Genomic DNA, 22,069 nt, shown 5'->3' with positions numbered 1-22,069 from the left:
CTGGTTATTTTGCTCCCAGACAGGTATAGCCCTTTCCAGCACCCTCTATCAAATCTCCGCTCAGCCTTCTTCTCTTCAAGGAGAACAATCCTAACTTCAATCTATCCTCATAACTGAGGCTTCTCATTCCTGGAAGCATTCTCATCAATCACTACTGCACTCACTCCAGTGCATTCACATCTTTCCCATAATAAGACCTCCAGAACTGTGCACAAAACTCCTGCTGAAGTCTAACAAGTGCCTTATGCAAGTTCAGCATCACCTCGTTGCTCCTGTACTCTATGTCCTATGACTATAAAGTTGAGGACACCATAAGCTTTATTATCTGCTCTCTCCACTTGCCCTTCAATGACGTGTGCAAATAAACACTCAGGTCCCTCTGTTCCTGCAGCCCCTTTAGAATCATATCCCATATTTTACATTGTCTTTCTGTGTTCTTCGTACCAAAGTACATTACTTCTTCACATTGGACATCATCTGCCACCAATCTGCTGGCTCAATCTATTTGTCAATGTCCTTTTGAACTTCCAACTCTGCCCTCCTCACAGCTTACAATTCTTCTAAATTTCGTGTCATCTGCAAAATTTGAAACTGTCCCCTACACATCAAGATCCAGCTCATTGATATGTACAATGAAAAGCGAGAATTCCAAGTCTGACCCCGGGACCTCACTGCAAACATTCGTCCAACCCATTTGTACATACATTGCACCTTTTTGAAAGGGTCATGCAGATTGCCAACCTCTGCTGCATTCCCAGAGAAACACACTGAAACATGGAAAATAGGAGTAGCTTTTTGACACTTTGACCTTGCTCTGCCATTCAATATGATCAAGGCTGATCATTCAGCTCTGCACTCTGTTCCTGCTTCTCTCCGTGCTTTTTGGTCCACTTAGCCCTAACAGCCAAATCAATTATTTCTTGAAAACATTCGATGCTTTGGCTTCAACTGCTTTCTGTGGCAGAGAATTCCACAGGCTCGCCACTCGAAGGGTGAAGAAACACCTGCTCATCACAGTCCTATATGGCCTACTATATGTCCATAGACTGTGATCCATGATTCCCATGGCAACACCCTGGCCAATTGGAGTCTACCTGCCCGGTCCGAAAACTAAGATTGATAGTTAACTGTTCTTGCTGCATCTCCATGCCAAAGTGGTCCCAACCAATCAAAAGCACATTTTCATGTATAGATTGATATCCTTTTTTGCAGATGTGTCTCTTGGGTCCTAGGCCTGATGATTGCAAGACCAAAAAAAACTTTGGCATCTTGTCTCCTTTTTTGGCAAAGTTTGAGTTCTGTACTAACAAGTAACATCAAAGAAATAGAAACTTCCAGACACTGACAACATAACTCAGTTGTCATTGGGTGAGGGAGGCAGTTGGCTAACATTTCAGATTCAGTCAGTCTCAGACTCTGTGTTCTCATTTGTGAAATTCCGATGAGACTGAACAGGCACTTCCTGTACCCACTCACTTTTACAAGATTTTCCTATGAGATATGGGCATTGCAGGCTAGGCCAGCATTTAATGTCCATTCCTATTTGCCCAGAGAGCAGTAAGAATCAACGACATTGCTGTGGCACTGGAGTCACATGTAGGTCAGACCGGGTAAGAACAGCAGTTTCCTAAAGACCATTAGTGAACCAGGTGGGTTAATCCTAATAATCAACATTGGTTTCATGGTCATCGTTAGATACTTAATCTCAAATATTTTTATTGAATTCGGCCCAACAAGTCCACAGACCCTCAGAGCATCCCAGCCAGACCCATCCCCTCAAAACCCACCTAATCTACACATCCCTGAACACTACAGGCAATTTAGCACGGCTAATCCTCCTAGCCTGCACATCCTTGGACTGTGGGAGGAAACCAGAGAACCTGGAGGAAACTCATGCAGACACAGGGAGAATGTGCAAACTCTACACAAACAGTAGCCTGAGGGTGGAATCGAAGCCAGGTCCCTGTTGCTGTGAGGCAGCTGTGCTAACCGCTGAGCTACCGCACTTCCCCAGTTCAAATTCCACCATCTGCCATGGCAGCATTCAAACCCAGGTCCCAGAATATTATGTGGGTCGCTGGATTAATAGCCTAGCGATAATACCACTACACCATCGTCTCCCCAGAGTTCCCCACAAAAGAAGAGATGGAGCTGGCAGGATAGTATAATTCTCATGCAATCCTGCCAAAAGTCAATATCAGGATTCTCTGACCTCCATCACAATGGAGCACAGTTATTTATTTCCCCTCTCCCCCTCAGGTCCATAACACAGGGAGTATCATTAGTCTTTGTGCTTCTGCTCCATCATTAAGGCAAGTAAAAGTGTTACTAAATCATATTTAGAGTGGTAATGATAGCAGGGTTAAATTATCCATCCCCAGTCTAACATGTACTGTGCACTTTCTGATTTTACATTCTTTTCCAATTACTGGAAAAGTCCAGCATGTTGAATTTCGCTAAAACAATAACCATAGACCATTTACTGTAGAATAATGCACACAAAATTGCATGCCATAAAATGTTAGACAATAATCATTTTCTTCCATACTCGTGGTAAGCAATTCATGAGAAATTCTCCATTCATCAGGAAAATACCTTTATTTTGACAAATAATCAATGTATATCAATGAACTGTTAAAATAATATGCTTAAAATGAATGGAGTAATCAAGTGCTGAAAATTTGATGATGACAAACTGAGAATGAACATCTTTGGTTATTCTGTTTTATATTCAGAGCAGGAAGAAACTCAAGGTCATGCTGTATGACTATAGCTGGTTTTCCGCTAAATTTGCCATATCTGTTTGAAGTGTATCCTAAAGGGAAGTGTGACATTTATGAATTAATGGATAATATACACTTTATTATCATTGCTAGTCTACAGTCCTAAGCTTCCACAGTCCTGCTCCATAAACAACAATGAGCAATTGTATGCACTGAGAAATGGTGGATTCCAGAACATTTGGCTTCAACAGCTGAAGACATGAACATTGGTGGGTAAAGAGTGTGGATATGCTAAGTGCCAGAGTAAGATCACAGAATCAGAGACTGGCTGCAGTACTGAAAGAGACCAGTTAGCCCATTGTATCTTTGCTAGCTCTCTGATAGAACAACTCACCACTCCCAAGCCTTCTTCCTATAATACTGCATTTTTTTTTTCTTTTCAGATAATGATCTAATTCCACTTTGAATGTCTTGACTAAACTTACCTCCACCAGACTCTCAGGCAGTGCATTCTGGATCATAATCACTCACTGTGTGCAAAGTCCTGTCTCATGTTGTCATTGCTCCTTCTGCCAATTATCTTAAATCTGTGCTTTCTGATTCTCAATCAAATCACAGTTTTCCCTATGTACCCTATTCATTCCGCTGATAATTTGAATACTTCTATCAAACTTGCTCTCAAATCTCTTTTCTCCAATATCAGTCTGACTTCGCCAACCTATGTATTAAATTGCATTTCCTTAATTCTGGAACCATTCCTATGAATCCTTTCAACACCCTCCTTCATATCCTTCCTAAGAATGAATAGGAAGTTAGGGGCTTAGGAAGCGTAGGGGGCAATGGATTAGCAAATTCTGGCACCAGTGAAGAAGTGAATGATTCCTAAGGGATTATAAAAAATGCTAAAAAATTTATTTGAGAGGTATTGGGTCAGCAAGGACCGAGATGTTGACTTGATGCAGATTAGGAAAGAAACAGCAGAATTTTGGATGAGCTAAAATTCATTCAGGAAAGACAGATATTAAAGACCACTGACAACAGAAGTTTAAAAAAATTGCAAATTGCGGACACTAAGGAACATCCAATGGAATGAGATTACACATTTGTAACTTCTTTTAGATCAGAGAGTTCAGTGGCAGCAACCATCACTTATTATGTTGTTAACAATTCATTTACTCCTGAATACATCACATTAACATTTCCTGAGGTCTTTAGTGGGGGATACTATTGAACATTCATTGCACTGATTTCAATGCTGAGTTGATCACTAAGTGTTACAACACACTGTGCGGAGGTGCAAAGTACCTCTGACAGCAACTGTTAGATTTCTATGTTTAACGCTACATGCTCAGACACCAGATTTTCTATACAATTTACTCCATAGTAACTATAAATCATGCTGGTAACCCTACAATTATCTACATAATAGATACTACATGCCATTTTTAAAAATCATTCACAAACTTGTTTTCAATCTAATTCACAAGAAGCAGTCATCACTCACTAGTGGCAGCATGCCTCAATTAGTTTTACTCTCTCCTTTGCTTTAGAAGGTTACAGGTTTAGACCATACTCTGTGTTGAGTGCATAATTTAGAGTGAGGGCAGTATAATGCTCAGAGAAACAGTGGGACTTCATCAGCCTGCCAGGCAAATGCAAAAATCCTATAGAAATTTTATTTGTGAGGCACTGGGTCAGCAAGGACAAAGCTGTTGACTTGATGCAACATAAAGCTTGCTAAGTTGTTTGTCAAAATTCCTCCCTCACCTAATAGCAGGAATTTTTGGATTTTGGATAAACTTAGCTTTGAATGGTGACTGAATAAATTATTAAGCCTGTCACCTGCCTTATTCAAGGTTTATTTTAAAAATCAGAAACAAATGGAAATGCCCTAAGTGTTTGTTAACTTGAAAGTGTACATACAAGCCACAGTCCAAATGCTGAGTATACTGTATAACCTAAACTGACATTTCAATACAGTACTGAAGGTCTGCTGTATTGTTAGACATGCCCTGTTTTTGGATGAGGGAAAAGAGGCCCTGTTTCTCTCTTCAGGTGATTGCTTTAAAAAAACCCCTACAATATTCACATTTACTCACTAACTTGTTCAGATATCTTATTACACATCTTTAGAGCAGGTGGGACTTGACCTAGGTCACCTGACTGAGATGTAGGGACATCACAGCACCGCAAGAACCTTCATAGCAATGCTCAAAGTGTAGGAAGTTCTCTCTGCCACCTGGCCAACAAGTATTCTTCAGTAACTACCACCAATACTTCCAAAATTAGTTATTAAGTTACTGTTTGCGAAATCTTGGCAAAATTCAAATCAATTGTCTTTTTTTTAAAAGGTTTAAACTCCATAAAATTTTTTTTACTTGTGAATCTTTCAAGACATACTGGGGATCTAGATAAAGCTACTTATTAACAAATTATTTATTTCTATGTATCATTTTATATAGATAATTATGAGCTATTTAAGATTAATACCCAAATTCAGTATAATTAGTATTTCTTACTCTCTGATAATTAATTAATATGATGTACATATGTTATCAGTTAGAAAAATTTTTGGCCATGTTGTTTTGTCAGTGTTCACGTGTGCTCTCATTGTAACGGTGCGTAACATCGGTGACCCGTGAATTACAATTTTTTATACCCAGCGAATTCACTTACAAACTCAGTAAAGTTACCTTCCATGGTAGATGTATGATTTTTTAATTTTTCAATTGACGAATGCTGTAGGTTAAGCCTGCGCTTGTAAACTCCCAGGGTCTTTCCGCCTGTGCTCACCGCTTGATCCTAACCTCTCACTCCCTGCTCAGGCCGTCTGACGCTTTTTCCTTTCTCACACTCTCTCTCTCTCTCGTTTACCTTTTTTTCCATCTCGCGTTTTCTTTTCGGACGCCGATTCTCTGTTGCCCTGGAAACACGAATTCGAGCTTCTCTGACTCAACGGCGCCCCACACTAACCAACCTCGCCGCTTTGTCGTTGTGTTTGTGTTCGTCTTCATGCGCTTTGTAATTGTAGGCAAGGAGAATCTGAGGGCTCACTGGTCTGCTCCCTGGGCTAGCTGAAAACACCAAAACTGAGGCTTTGTCTCAAGCGTAACCTGTGAAGTAAATAGACATTAATCAGCAAGCAAATTTAGAACTTATATCACTTTTTCAGAAAATATTCTTTATTTAATATTAAATGTTATGGTCAAGTTAATCAAATAATATTTGATCACTCACATGGATTACTTACATGGTGAGAATTGTTCGGCGTGTTATAAGGAAAACACTGTCGAAACATTCAAAGCGAGTGTTTACAATTCTGCAGCATTGGAAATATTGCAATCCTTCTGTCAGAGTTTGACTGACAGTTTATTCACGTTTCTTTCAAGATTAAGTTTATATGTTGCCCTAACTTCTGATCCCCAGCTTTTTAAAATATATAGATCAAACTATTGCGGGTGCTGGAGATATGATACAAATAAAAACAGAAATTGCTGGAGAAGTGCTGCTGACAGACCTGTTGAGTTTCTCCACCACATTGCCTTTATTTGTATATAAACACTGCTTCCTCCTCGTCCATCTGTCAGTCTTTCTAAATTCCAACTAGCTCGTCGGTCAACATCCATCTTCCAATTTAACCTGACTGTGTTGAAATCAAGACTAATCAACATTCCCCATGGTCGCAAATGTGTGGATTTCTTCAGCTCCCTGATTCCTATAAGCCCCCGGTCAGTTAAAATGAACTCAAACGTGCTTAATCATCATTTTCTAACGTACACGGACCCTTTAGTTCTTATCAGTTGTAATAATGTACTGAGCCATGGTTTTTCATTCAAAAATGAAAGTCAATTTACCGTGTCGTCCATAAAGTATGAACTAAATAAATGCGAACTGCACTTTGCAGGTAGTTTCCAATCGACCTGTTCAGTGATGTTAACACACACGTCTGGGACAGGTGCGATTTAAACCCAGCTCTCCTGATCTAAAGATAGTGGGAAACGCAGATGCTAGAGAATCTGAGATAATGTGTAGAGCTGAATGAACACTGCAGGCCACGCAGCATCTAAGAAGCAGGAAAACTGACGTTTCGGGTCTAGACCCTTCAGAAATGGCTTGGACGACTCATTTCTGAAGAACGGTCCAGACCCGAAACGTCAGCCTTTCTGCTCCTCTGATACTGCCTGGCCTGCTGTGTTCATCCAGCTCTGCACCTTGTTATCCCCTGATCTAGAGATAGGTACAATACCACTGTGCCTCAAGAGCCCTTAACTGCATTTAGTATGGTTTATAGAATCACAGAATAGTCACTGGGCAGAAGGAAGCCATTTGGCCCATCATGCACTGCCTCTTTGAATGAGCATCTGGCTAGTGCCATTCTCCTGCTTTCTTCCCTTAACCCAGCACACTATTACTTTTCAAATCATGAATTTGTTTGCTTCGGGATGAGTTGATTGAACCTTCCCTCTCCACACTCTCAGGCTGGACTCTCGTGGTTATTTCGAGGACAGGTGCAGCAGAATCGGTTAGAGTCTATTCCTTTTGGAAGTTTACTTTCTGGGTATGAAAAAGGGGTCCACAGTCCAATGCCTGCTCGGATTGCGAACAAACACAATAAAATCTGATGTGATTCACATTCGAACACAAGCAAAGAGGGTGATTTGCATTTCTTCCAGTGTCCTGCCCAGGCGGCTCTGTGACAGATGTGTTTGTGCAGCCGGTTACTGAGAGACCAATTAAACCTTTCACTCTGCAGTTTCCAACAAGCATTCCCCTAACCGGTATTGTCAGGAGATTAAGTGGCCACATGACCGTATTATTCTGTACAATACTCTCTCGTTTAGTCCGGTCTATTCAGTCAATAAATAGCGCGACACGTGGCCTGGGATGGAGGGAAGTCGGCAGCTTTAGCCAAAAGAAAGATGCACTTGTTTTACTGCAATACCTTTAAGCGATCGGTTTGCAATAAACATTAATTTCGTTTGCAGATGATCGCTGGCAACAGCAGACGATTAGGAGAGTGCGAAGTGGCGGTAGACAGCAGCAGGAAATGTTGGTGTTGGTTTCCAACTCTTTACAGGACCAGGTATTAATAGAACAAATGATAGGAAGTTGAGTGTGATAGTTCTGCTGAGCTCCCTCAATCCACACAGGCTACAATGGCTGCTGTTCAACTGCACACTGCAAAGCCGGACGGCGCATCGCTCTGTGACAGAGAAACTTTCTGCGAAGAGTTTGGATCCGACAGTGGGGATGAAGTTTTGCTCTGTGATACAGACTTGGAGCTGAATCCCTTTGATGGGTTGCCTTACTCCTCTCGCTATTACAAACTCCTACAAGAAAGAAAACAGTTACCGGTGTGGGGAGCAAAGGGCGCCTTCATGGCGAGTTTAATAAGCAATCCGTTTATCATCCTGTGTGGAAACGCGAGGATCGGGAAAAGCAGTCAGGTAAGAGCAACCAAGCACGTGGGAAATATCCGGCTAAAGTAAACGCTGCTTTAATAGGCTTTTGGCTTTAAAGACTGTCCTGTCACATGGTTCCCAACATGTTTTGAAAAAGGCGCCAATATTATCCATGTTCTTTTTTTCTATTCTTGAATGAGGCAAAGCTACTGTCAACTTTCAAATGAGCCTTTTGTTTCCACTAACGTTGTGCACAGCTCTAAATACAGAGCTGTAATTTCTGCTAACCCGACCTTGGTGATAAGGCTGGCATTGAAAGGACAACGCTGGCACAAGGAAATACAATACATGTTTTGTGATTTGTTTGTGCTGTGTCAAAATCTAGATAATATGAACAAGTGTTTACAACACGTTAATCAGTAATGATAAAATAATATACTTTTCTTCTGGGAATACTTTCAGTTGTTAGCTAAATTTGGTAGTGTTTCCATTTATTGAAAAATAAAGCACATTTGGAGATGGTCTTCACTAATATCCTGAACAAAATCTACAATATATTACAGCTGCTAGCTTAACAGACGTGGGCTATTATCAAAAATTGGATAAATGTTTTCTTTTAAATTCTAATTGATAGGAATGCATGGAACATGCAATCTTCATTGTGTTAGGTGAAGCATAGATGGCAACTAGCAAAAGGTAATAGTGCTTGTTGTAATGGCATTTTAATGTATCTTTGTGACCAGGTGTGGAAAAGTAAACCAAATCCCCTCTTTAAATCCTGTTGGTCGCCCACAACAAAGATCCCTAATTTCTTTTAGAATGTAGCTATATTACATTTCAATCAACCTACAGTTCACTAGTTCAAAAAGGAAGAGGCTAATTACAAAGTTTTCTTGAGTGACAGGAAGTATTTTTGTTTGCTAACTCAACCAGATAAAAATAATTTTAAAAAATTACATCAAATACATATATAATCGTACTTATAAAATTTGAATAAGGAAGACCATATAATTCAAAAACTCCTCAGTATCTTTGAGGTGCTAGGTTTAGCCTGGGATCAATTTTGTTTAATTACAGAGTCAAAGAGTCATACAGCAGAGAAACAGACCCTTTGGTTCAACTTGTCCATGTCAACCAGGTTTGCCAAACTAAACTAGTCTCACTTGCCAGTGTTTGGCCTATACCCCTTTAAACCTTTCCTATTCCGGTACTTGTCCAAATGTCTTCTAAATGTTTAACTGTACTTGCACCATGCTGCCCAAGCTGTACTTTGAGTGGTGTGGTGGCTCAGTGGTCAGCAATGCTGCCTCATAGCACCAAGGACTCGGAGTCAATTCCAGCCTTTGGCAGCTGTCTGTGTGGAGCTTGCACGCTCTCCCTGTGTCTGTGCGGGTTTCCTTTGTGTGCTCCAGTTTCCTGCCACAGTTCAAGGATGTGCAGGTTGGGTGGATCGGCCATGCTAAATTACCCATTGTGTCCAGGGATGTGTAAGTTAGGTAGATTAGCCACAGGGATAGGGTAGGTGGATGAGACTAGGTGGGATGCTCTTTGGAGAGTCATTGTGGACTTGTAGGGCTGGATAGACTGTTTCCACACTGTGGGGATTCTATGATCTACTGCTTCCTCTGGCTGTTCATTCCACATACAACCCACCCTCTCTGTGGAAAAAGTAGCCCCTCAGGTCCCTTTTAAATCTTTCTCCTCACCTTAAAAATATGCCCTCTACTTTTGAACTCCCCTACTCTAGTGAAAACACCCTTGCTATTCACCTTAGCTATGCGCCTCATGATTTTATAAATCTCTACAAGGTCATCCCTAAACCTCTTCCACTCCAGTGAAAAATGGATGACTTTTATCATCCAGAGTAATGAAATTTGTATTACCTCTGTGCACTGAGTGAATAGAAGTTTCTCAATTTGCTCTGAGTGAATGCCTTTCCTGAGGCTGAGAGAAACAGGGACAGAGTGAAAGAGCAAGCTGTTATGGAATCAATTTTCATCTCTCCTCTCTGCTGAAGAGCAGTTTTGTGCGGGGAAAAAAAAGTTTGTAATGCAATGTCTGGCATCTTTACTTTTTCCAAACCGGATAATTTGCAAGTGACTTCTATCACCAAATGAAAGACGTAAATCAAATAGAAAATATCAATGTTGGGTAATTGGTTTCATTCATTTTGATGTATGATAATTTCAGTTTAGGCTGATTTCTATATTGATGGTTTCATGAATTTGCTCAAATCATGGTCAGATGATAACTGCAGCCACCTAAAGTTAGCATCTTTCCTTTTTTTTTGAAACCATTTTCACTTATGAAAGGTCTTGATATTAAAATCGGAAGACAGAAGTTGAAAATTAATATTCCATGTTACTGCTGTCATAATGTTTTGCTTAAACAGAATGGATATCCAGGTATATTAATCCAGCTAACTGTTGATTGAAAGTGGCACAACTTTAGTTGAAAAATCATATTTAGCTATAATTGCTCTTAGCATCTATTGAAAAAAAATTAAATGGCGAGGCTGTCCTCTTCCAATAAAGGTGGCATTGTTAATCAGACTATGAACTTGGCACAGCCATGTTGACATGGATATATTGAGTAATGAATGAGATGATCAGTTTGTTTTCTTGTCATTTGTGGGATGTGAGCATGTGGTCAACATTTATTGACTGCCCTTAATGACACTAGAGGTGTCCATGAGCCACTTACAATTGAGTGACACGCTGTGACATTTCAGAGAAGAGTTAAGAGTCACCATGTTGGTTATATATTTTGTGTTATATATGTATTGTTGGAAAGAGTATCCTGTGGAAAAGGTTAGTCATTGTTCCTCAAATTCCACTGCTTATATAGAACAGGAACTTGACCTCAGTTATGAATTGTTTCATTTCAGATGACAAAAATTTACAGTTGATTTATTTGGCATGAGTCTTGAAGTGTGCATTTGTGAGGGTACATGCAGAATTACTATAATGTACCATATTCCTTTTGAATTACATCACCATTGTTTTGTGGGTTGTTATGATCGGTAACACATTAGTTGAAACATTGTGCAAGTGAAAACAAAGGTAACTTGAGAACAGAAATTGAATACATACTTAAAAAGGTGGAATTTGCAGAGGCATGCTGAAAGAGCTGGAAAGGGGAAGAACTGAGACACTCTTCCACAGACACAGCAAAGACAGAATGGGCCTGTTGCCTGCTTCTCCACTATACAACTATTTATATGCAAGTGCAATAATGATGTTTGCCGCTGTTTCACTACTTAAACACGTTTACATTTGTGCTGCATCATTCGATTACTGGATTTACATATGATGCTGATCTGCTCTTCATAGAGCATAGTGAACTCAGAAAGGTGCATCTGAACAGTAACAAGCCACATACCTCCGCTTTACAGCAGATACCAACAAAAAATCAAGTGGAAACAATGGTGACTCATGAAAAACTCAGTTTTCCAAGTTCAGCCTGCCTGATGTGATTTGTATTAAGAGTGTTGAAATGGCTTATTTTTAAATGGAAGCTGGTAGAATATCATTACACTCAAATACACATTCTGGATTGGTATTCTGAAGGGGTTGAACATCCGAATTCTCTTTGGGTGATATGTTATGTATTGTAGACAATTATAAGCCACTTGTAGCTCCAACGAAGGTCTTGGCTGCACAGGCTGCAAAAACATTTTGAGCATCTTTCTGAGTGCTTCAAAGGTTTTGGGATGAAAACTCAAGAAAAGCTTATTAAATAAACACTGTGTATATTGGAAACCAATTTTAAAATAAATCATAATTGAACACGCACTGTTTGTCATTCATTGCACATTATAAGAATGCTTTTAGTTGTCCAAAATCCAAAGATGATTGTTGAGTTCTGTTCTTGGGAAGGTCTCTGAACATTGAGGGTAGAATGATCATACCTAGTAGTGATTGACTGCTCCTATATATAGTTGGCCTGCTGGTAAACATTTTACAATCTTAGAATCCCTACAGTGTGGAAACAGGCCATTCAACCCATTGAATACACATCTACCATCGGAGAGCATCTCACCCAGACCCAATCCTATCCCAGTAGACCTGCATTTCCTATAGCTAATCCAATGACCAATACATCCCCAGCTGCTATGGGCAAATTAGCATGGCCAATCCATCTAACCCCCACATCTTTGGACTGTGGAAGGAAACCCACTCAGACACGGGGAGAATGTGTAAACTCCATGCACATAGTTACCCAAGGGTAGTGCTGAACCTGGGTCCCTGGTGCTGTGAGGGAATAGTGCTAACAACTGAGCCACTATGCTACCCCAAATAATCTTCCCATGTAATACCCTGATAATGTGCCCGGGTAGCTAACCTGCTGTGTATATCTGCATCCAGTGCCTTGTGTGATTCTCTTAATCTGTACTGTTACAGGATTCATGGGGTCAATGCAAACTGAAAAATATGGCTAGTGACAGTTTTTATCAAGATTATGTCAATATTTGATTTCAATTTCTATTTCTGCTGATTCTCTAAAACAAAAATATGGACCTCTCCCTTAAAAGTGATTTTTTTCAGCTTTTTGTAATTATTCACATTGATGTGAGTTTGTAACAGAATGTTTTAGATAAAACTTGTTCATATTCCAAGTCAGGAAACTATAATTCTAAGTATTTGAGAATTTATTTCTGAATATGTAAATCTACTTGCACCCATTCATTTAGTCTTGAACTTGTACAGAAGCTGCCAGAATTTCTCCACTATTCTGTGCTTGTTTCAAATTTCCAGCATGTACAATATTCTGCTTTCATTCTGTGTAAATTTCCTCATAATTTGCATCCCTGTGAGCTTTTATAGAATGTGAGCTTCTATTTCCAATGACGTGTGAGCTGTGCACCCTCAGAAATATTCATTTTTCCTTTCCTGCCAACTACATGTACTGTGAGATACAATTTGTGGTTGGCATTGATTGACCCAGTGCATAGCTGGGCTTTAAATACTGTGCCAACAGCAGTAATCATGGAAGGTCCCAGCAGTGGCTACTACTTCCACCACTGGTGAGCACAAGGTAGCATATGAGTAGTGCCATAGAGACATGGTGCATACAGAATCATATGAACAATGGACAGCATCAGGGAGGTGATGGCCTAGTGGTATTATTGTTGGACTGTTAATCCAGTGACCCAGGTAATGTTCTGTGGACCAGAGTTTGAATCCTGCCACAGCAGATGAAACAATTTGAATTAAGTTAATTTCTGGGATTAAGAATCTGACAATGATTGTAAATCAATTGTCAAAAAATGCATCTGGTTCTCCAACGTCCTTTAGAGAAGAAAACTACCAGTCTTACCTGGTCTGGTGTACATGTGACTCCAGACCCACAGCAATGTGCTTGACTCTTAACTGCCCTCTGGGCAATTAGGGATGGGAAATAAATGCTGCCTAGCCAGCAATGCCCCTCATCCCATGAATGAATAAAGGAATGAAAAACCCTCCATTTGAAATATACCAAAATTGGCACTTAGCTGACTCTTGGTAAAATTTAGTCCTTAGCATTCATTTTAAAGCCGTAAAAAATTTGAATTTTTAAAAAAATATTATTTTTTAAGTCTGTGGAAGTCCTAGCCAAATTCGAACCAGGAGTAATGGCTACATATGTTTGAAATTTGTTGAGAGCAGACATTCCTCCTAAGAACTTTCTTGTATATTAGATTTTTTAAAAATTGCAATTATGAAGTAGTGTCAGCCATACATTGTAAGTGACGTGCTCTTCTTTGGAGCCTAGGTTTTCCCTTCTAAAGTATTTTCTATGTAGATTTCAAAGTAGTTGTGATACGTTTTAAAAAAGAGATCCGTTTCCTTTTAAGTAGAACATATGAAATGCAACTTGAAACTTTTATGATAATTGTGGAATCTCAGATATTAAAAGAAAACCTCTTATCTAGGTACTAATTTTCATACATAAATAAGAAATAACTTGTATTACTGATCTATCAATGTTGTAGATTGTCAGGTACCACTTTGCAAAGTTTTGATCACTCTTTCATCTCTGTTCTGCCGCCTCTATCATCTTTAAGTTTTGCAGCATATTGGCAAGGATATTTTTCAAGTTTATTTCAAATTTGAGATGTGTATCAGTGACTACCAGTTTTGTAAGGTTTGAGGATGGAAGAGAAGACCATGAAGTCAAAGGAATGAGGGGTAAATTAAACAAGTAGTTTAAAAAAAAGAGGCGAATGTCTCATCACTCTAAGCAGTGTAGTGTATTGTAAAAATAACAAACAGGTAAGAGACATAGGCTAGCTAACACTAATGCCATAAGCTACGTAAAGTAACTTGAACTATTAAATTGACAGTCTTAGTGAGAAGGGCTGTAAAAGACTTATTCAGATTTGATTTTTAGCATTAATGATTAGAGAATGAAAGGCAAGTAATCTAAGGGACATGGTTGTTTTATGGCACATCTAGAACTATAGATAAGATAAACCATTGACCAGTGAATTCCAGGACACAACTTCATTCTGATTTTTTTACTGCAATGTATGCTTTTGCCTGTTGACCTAACAGATGTGTGTGGCAGGTCAATGTCACACTAAAAACTGAGAAAAATGCAGGTGCTGTAAATCAGAAAGAAAAACAGAAATTGCTGGGAAAGTTCAGCAGGTCTGGCAGCAACTGTGGAGAGAAATCAGAGTTAATGTTCCGGTTCAAGTGATTCTTCCTCGGAACATCACTCAACAGGCTAGGTGAAGTGTGCTGCTCATCAGCATGAAGCAGGTTGGGAGGAGAATGAAGCAACTTTGTATCTCTTGAAACAGAATAGGAGGTGTGCGCAGCAAATCAAGGTCTAATATATAGCAGCAGCGAGCCCTTCAACATGTCCCAACCTGTCTGAGCCAAGGTGTGACATTCTCTTGACTTTTGATTGGCCAAGTGGTTTAAATCTGAAGAGTGTGGTGAGAAATTAACTTTTAAAATATTTAACATACAAATTATTAATTAAATAAAACAGAGATGGCTGGGCAAGTGATCTATTGCGACTTTAGTTCATGATGTAATCCATTATGACCACATCTGCAACAAATATTGGCTGCTAGAGGAACTTCAGCTCAGAATTGATGAGCCGACAAAGTGTAGAGGGAGAGTTACGCAGATGGTGGGCTTCAGAAGACAGTCAAGTTCCTTCGATTAACTACCTCAAATTTGGTCCGTGGTCAGACAGGAGGGTGTGACTGCACGTGAGGTAGTTATTGGAAAGTAGAATTTCACCTTGGAGGAGCCAGATCCAAAGTTTTATCCAATAGGTATGAGGTTTTCAATCCTGGCGTGGACGAGAGCCCAGATTGCAGGAAAGACGAGTGAACTACCAAAACATTGTGGTTCAACGGGGAGGGGAAAGAGGAATGTAAGAGAAATAGGGAATAGCATAATGAGGGGAACAGATACTGTTCTATGCAGCCAAGATAGAGTCCTGAAGGCTGTGTTGCCTCACTTAATATCAAGGTTCAGAACATCTCTTCTGGGCTGAAGAGTTACATCCAGTTGTCATTGTCTGCTTAGGTACCAATGAAATTGATAGAATTAGGTAAGAGCTTCTGATGACGCATTATGAGCATCTAACAGACTGAATTAAGAAGGAAAGCCTCAAAGCTAATAATCTCCATATTACTACCTGAAACACTACAAATTGGAATACTGTAAATGAGATTGGAGACGTAAATGTGTGGCACAAGGATTGGTGTGGGAGAAATAGGTTCTGATTATTGGGGCACTGGCAACAGTACTGGGGAAAGACAGTACTGTTCCACTGAAACTGGCTTCATTTGAATAAGGTTAAGACCAGTGACCTGGAGAACACTGTAACTAGAGTTGTAGATGCAGTTTTCAACTAATTAGTTGGGGCGAGGGATAAATTGATGGGAAGTGTAAAAAAATCAGAAAGAAATAAGAGAGCAGAGATGCAGACTGCTGAAAATGCAAACTACAAACACATGACAGAAAGAAGTAGATTCTTCAGTATGTTATTTAAATATAGTGCAATATAATTCTTAAAAATAAGGAGAGTGCAGCAGAATTAGAACCAGAGTAATTAATAATAGTAACAAATTCAAGCTTAAGGCTCTTTATCTGAAGGGCATACAGTATTTTTAACATGATGGTTGCACACAAGTAAATGAAAATTATAGCTCTTACAAAGACATGCTTGTAAAGTGACCAGGGCTGGGAATACAATATTAAAGCGTATTTGGTGTTCCCGAAAAAAATAAGCAAAAGGTACAAGAAGGTGGGGTAGTGTTATTATTAAAAGAAGCTGTCTGTACAGTGGTGAGTAGTTATGCAATTGATCATGACGTGAAATCAGTTTGGGTAGAAATAGAAAAAGGAAAGAAGTCACAGGTGGGAGCAATTCATAGCCCCCAAAGAGTTGGCTCACTGCAGAAAAAAGTACAAATGAAAGGTCTAAGAACAGCAGTAGAATTATCGTGGGTGATTTTAACATGCATTTTGATTGGAACAATCAGAAGTGCTACAGTTACAGGGAAGATTGCATCCGGGATTGTTTCTTAGAGCAACACATTGCACAACCTACTTGCGAAAAGGCTACTTTAAGATATAGTAACTTGTAATAAGGTAGCAGTAATAAGAGATTTAGTAATTAAGGATCCTCTACGAAGTAGTGATCACAACATGCTAGAATTTAAAATCCATTTTCTGGGAGAGAAGCTTAGGTTTCAATCTAGTGTACTCAACTTTAAAAAGAGTAATGCCAATATAAGAAAGAGTTGTCCAAAATAGGCTAGGTAAAAGGTCTTAAGGGAAGGTCAGTGGGCAATCTATAGAAGATATCAAAGCAGATATTTGTAACACTCACCAAAACAAAATTCCAGTCAAAAAGAAAGACTCAATGAGAAGAATGAACTACCCATAGTGAACAAAGGCAATCAAGGAGATTATTTAATCAAAAACTAAGATATACAAAGCATCAAAAATTAGTGGAAGTCCAGAGGATTGGGTACCTTTTAGGAACCACTAGTGGATGAGTAAAAAATTAATAAAAAGTGAGAAAATTAATTATGAAACTGAATTGGCAAGAAATACTAAAATAAATAGCAAGATAGCAGCTAAAGTAAGTGTGGGGTTCTTAGAGGATGCAACTGGGCAATGGATAATGGGAAACAGGGAAACGGCAGATAATTTAAACCAATATTTTGCATTGGTCTTCCTGGTTGAAGATTCTATAAACATTCCAAAGTTAACAGGTACACAAGGTGCTAATGGGAGGACATTAATCCTAGCTCTGTATCTTTGGCATGTTAAACAATCCTCAATCTATACTACTACATTAGCTCCAAATATTTGAGCTACTATCTTGTGCAATACCCTTTTATGTGGAACCTTACAAAAGCCTTCTGGATATCCAAATACACTACATCTACCAGTTCCCCTTTATCAACTCTACTTGTTATATCTACAAAGAACTCTAGCAAATTTGTCAAATATGATTTCCCTTTCACAAAACTATAGTGACTCCATTTGATTATGTTACTTTTCTAAACATGTTTTCAAAATTGTGTTTCTTCCTTAATAATGAACTTTAGCATTTTTCTATCAGCAGATTTTAGGCTGACTAGCCATGAGGGGCAAGAAGTTTAACAAACTAATGGGACTAAAGACAGACAAGTCTGGATGGAAAATTGTTAAAGTGATGCACATCTGCTTTCTGTCCCCCTTCCTTCTTGAAGATGTGCATCACCTTGGCAATTTTCCAGTCTGCTGGAACCCTCTCAGAATTCAGTGAGTTCTGGAATATTTTGACTGATGTCTAAAATATCTCTGTATTCATTTCGTTTAAAACTCTTGGATGCAGTCATCCGATCCTGGTGACTTGTCTGCCTTTCGACCCATTAGTTTGTTAAACACCTTGTCCCCCACAGCTAGTTAACCTAAAATCCATTGTTAGGAAAATGCTAAAGTGCATGATTAAGGAAGAAACACAATTTTAGAAAATACATTTAGAAAAGGAACACAACCAAATGGAGTCACTATGGTTTTGTGAAAGGGAAATCATATTTGACAAATTTGTGAGAGTTCTTTTGTGGATATAACAAGCAGAGTTGATAAAGGGGAAATGACAAATGTAAAGTTTTTGGATTTCTAGAAGGCTTTCGATAAGGTTCCACATAAAAGGTTATTGCACAAGATAGGAGCTCATGGTATTGGAGCTAATTTAGTGCTGTGGTTTGAGGATGGTTAACACACTGGAGTTAGAAAGCTAGGATTAATGGGTCTTTTTCAATCTGTAAAAACATAACTAGTGGAGTGCCACATGAATCATTTGTAGGGCATCAATTATTTGCTAAGTATGTTACTGACTTGGAGGATGGAGCAGAGCTTGCTGTATCCAAATATAGGTGGGGTGGGGGTGCATACTATGATTAGGACATAGGGAATCTGCAAAGGAATATTGATATTGGCAGATGGAGTTTAATGTTAGAATGTAACGTCATACACACATGGAAGAAGAATCAAAAGGCAGACTATTATTTAAATGGAGAGAGATTCCAAAAATGTGCTGCACAGAAGGATCTGACAGTGCTTGTGCATAAAAAAACAAAAAAGTTAGCATGCACGTGCAGTAATAAATAAGAAGGCAAATGGAATTTTGGCCTTTATTCCTGGAGGGATTCATTTTAAAAATACAAAAGTCTTGCTACAGTTACTGGGTGTTGGTGAGGCCACACCTGGAGTACTGTTCACCATTTTGGCCCCTGTATTTAAGAATAAGGCATACAAGCATTGGAGGCAATTTGAGAGATTCTGAGATGAAGGGCTTGACCTATTGAGAAGGGGCAAACAGGTTTGGACTTTATTCATTAGAGTTTAGAAGACTGTGGGCTGATCTTATTTAAACACTAGATTCTGAGAGGGCTTGATAGGTGGATGTTGAGAAGATTTCCACTTTTGGGGGAATCGTGAACTAGGGGACATAGTTATAGAATAAGGGAATGCTCATTTTAAACTGAGTTGTGAAAGAATTTCTTCTCCCAGATGGTAGTGAATGTCAGTGAATGTCTGCTCTAGAAAGCTGTGGAGGGTGGATAAATGAAAGCATTTAAAGAAGATTTTTGAAATATTGAGGAGTAGAGGGCATTGTGGATCTGGTATAAAGAAGGAATTGAGGCTTGAAGTTGATCAACCGTGAATGGCAGGGCAGGTATGAAGGGATAAATGGCCTACTCCTGCTCCAATTTCTTATGCTCTTATAACCTATCGGAAGAATTGCCCAAGCTGTTTGAATTACTGCCTTGACTGATAGCCATCCAACATTTTCCATGTGCAATATCCAGGTATGTGCATATAATATATGTTTCTAAATACATTGTGACAAATACGGGGAAGGCAATGGGCTAGTAGTATTGTCGCTGCACTGTTAATCCAGAGACCCAGGTAATGCTCTGGAGACCTGGGTTTAAATCCCACCATGGCAGATGGATAAATTTAAATTCAATATTAGAAATCTGGAATAAAAAAGTTAATGATGATCGTGAATCCATTGCTGATTTTTGGAAAAACCCATCTGGTTCACTAATGTCCTTTAGGGAAGGAAACTGGCATCCTTACCTGGTCTGGCCTATGTGAGTCCACATCCTCAACAACATGGTTGATTCTTAACTGCCCTCTGGGTAATTATGAATGGGCAATAAATGCTGGCCTAGCCATATCCTGTGAACAAATATTAAAAATTGCCAGCATGCAAGTGTTTGTCAAGAGTTTATTAATTATTGCCTTGCTTACTCTGAAGCTATGTAACATTGTTTTTGTAAGTGTTCAGTTCGATGTTCAATTGTAATGTAATAAAGCATAATGCTAGAGGTAGTGGTGCCCTGATAGTTTTGTTTGTTATCTCTTTTAGATCCCACAATGGTGTGCAGAACACTGTCTTTCTTCCAAGTATCAGCATGGTGTTGTGGTGTGCACACAGACACATAAGCAGACGGCTGTCGGCCTTGCACTCCGTGTGTCAGATGAAATGGATGTCAACATAGGGCATGAAGTGGGCTACACAATTCCATATGAAAACTGCTGCATCAATGAAACCATTCTGAGGTCTGTGTGCCTGTATCTACTTTTGGTGACCCTTGCAGAATGATCAGTCAAATGCAAATAGGAAACAGACTGCAGCTGCAAGTCCTTCTTCAAGCAAATAACACCATATGCTGCTCCTTATCATTTGCATTATGCTTCACGAGGATCAACAATAGAATGCAATCATAGTACTGGGACAAAAAGAAAGGATTAGAAGGAACAAGATTAGTTGGAGGGGGAAAAGATAAAAGGAAAAGTGGAATTTAAAAATTTGGACAATGAAATAAAGGCAATTTAACAAGAAGAGTGAATTAACTTTCATAAATATTTGAACTGATTAAAAATAATTGCAATTACTTATGGCTATAAATAACTATATTTGATACATCAAAGTAGATAACTTTTGCTTCCACAATGTCTCATGTAGTCCTGTTGCAAATATGCACACAATAGATTATGTTCATAACTTTAAAAGCAAATGAATAGTTGGAGGGTGATTATTTAAATGTAACAATGCTAATACAATCCCTATGTTTATACTTTCACATTTTAACTTATGGCTGCAGTCCTACTTCCAGCTGATAAGCATATGTTTATGATATCTAAAGGGAATAACAAAGCACAGAAGTTTTGAAAATTTATAACCATTTCTTTCCTCTCCTTCCAACTCGCCTCAGATCCAATGTACATTTGAAAATACTGTATTATTTCCAATAGCAGGAATGGCTTGGGGGACCTTGTGATGTGGTGGTGTTGTCCCTACCACTGGGCCAGAAACTTTGGGTTAACAGTTTGCTTCTTGGCCTTTAAGATGTCCCAGTATGCCTGATGTCATTCAGGAGAGTTCCCTTATCAACCATATTGCAGTAAATAATAAATTAACTGAGAAGTTCTGAGGAAGGGTCACTGGAACTGAAACGTTAACTCTGATCTCTCTTCATGCTTGCTGCCAGACGTGCTGAGCTTTTCCAGCAACTTCTATGTTTGTTTTTGATTTACGGCATCTGCAATTCTTTCAATTTTTGTGATAAATTACATGGAAATCTGAATAATATCTAACCCATTTCTTTTAAACAAGCTGAGATCAAAACCACCAAATAACAAAATTTTAATATTCTAGGTACAGCACGGATGATATGCTACTGCAGGAAATGATGTCAGATCCTCTATTGGAGCACTATGGAGTTATCATTATTGATGAAACTCATAAAAGAACTGTTTCCACAGATGTACTACTAGGCCTTCTAAAAGACATTGCGAGACAAAGGCCAGAACTAAAAGTTGTAATAATAACCTCCCCTCATATGTCCAAGAAGCTACATTCCTATTATGGCAATGTTCCTCTTGTACGAGTGGAAAGTGAAGAACCCATTGGATATCCCGTTGAGGTTGTTTATAGTTGCATACTTCAAGAAAACTATTTCCTACCTGCACTTAGACTGCTGTTTGAGATACATCAAACAAGGGAAAAGGGTGATGTTGCAATTTTTCTATCCTGTATAAAGGTAAGCTCATTCTTTGAAGCTTTTACAATATATTCCTCCTTAATATGAGAATATAGGAAAGTTAGTGAATGCTCAGTTAGCCTGGCAGCTAAAACCAAAGAACTAATGAGAACTCGAGAACTCATTTGTGTATAAATAACTAAGCCAAATTAATTGTTTTGTTTGATTCATTATTTAATGTATAATATTTTCAGTCAAAATAACATCTTCCATGACAAAATTTGTATGTCATAACATTTTCTGTAAAAAAAACCTGAAATTTTTGGATGGAACTGTGATGAAACTATGACATTTCCTTGCAGTTAATGCACTTCTTTCATATCCAGTACAAAAATTACAAATCAGTAGGATGCATTGTTTTTAAATGTTTTAAAGATAGACTA

The 22,069-nt window shown here is 38.8% G+C and overlaps 2 protein-coding genes across 4 annotated transcripts in view; one reads left to right on the top strand and one right to left on the bottom strand.

Moving 5' to 3' along the window:
* The window catches only part of fank1 (fibronectin type III and ankyrin repeat domains 1), a 61,892-nt gene extending 56,316 nt beyond the window's left edge, over positions 1-5,576 (bottom strand). The window contains exon 1 of the mRNA XM_048551160.2: positions 5,417-5,576. Within this exon, the coding sequence (XP_048407117.1) occupies positions 5,417-5,423 (7 nt within the window). The 5' untranslated portion in view covers positions 5,424-5,576. The remainder of the gene's footprint in view (positions 1-5,416) is intronic.
* Positions 5,577-7,608: 2,032 nt separating this feature from the next.
* The window catches only part of LOC125461738 (putative pre-mRNA-splicing factor ATP-dependent RNA helicase DHX32), a 32,787-nt gene continuing 18,326 nt past the window's right edge, over positions 7,609-22,069 (top strand). For all 3 annotated transcript variants that reach the window (XM_048550842.2, XM_048550841.2, XM_048550840.2), the window contains exons 1-3: positions 7,609-8,170; positions 20,009-20,202; positions 21,302-21,686. In XM_048550842.2, coding sequence (XP_048406799.2) covers positions 7,880-8,170; positions 20,009-20,202; positions 21,302-21,686 — 870 coding nt within the window. In that variant the 5' untranslated portion in view covers positions 7,609-7,879. The remainder of the gene's footprint in view (positions 8,171-20,008; positions 20,203-21,301; positions 21,687-22,069) is intronic.

The sequence above is a fragment of the Stegostoma tigrinum genome, chromosome 20, assembly GCF_030684315.1.
Source record: "Stegostoma tigrinum isolate sSteTig4 chromosome 20, sSteTig4.hap1, whole genome shotgun sequence".
In the NCBI taxonomy this organism is placed as follows: Eukaryota; Metazoa; Chordata; class Chondrichthyes; order Orectolobiformes; family Stegostomatidae; genus Stegostoma; species Stegostoma tigrinum.
The sequence above is the reverse complement of the archived record's forward strand: the minus strand, read 5'-3'. Positions and strand labels throughout refer to the sequence as shown.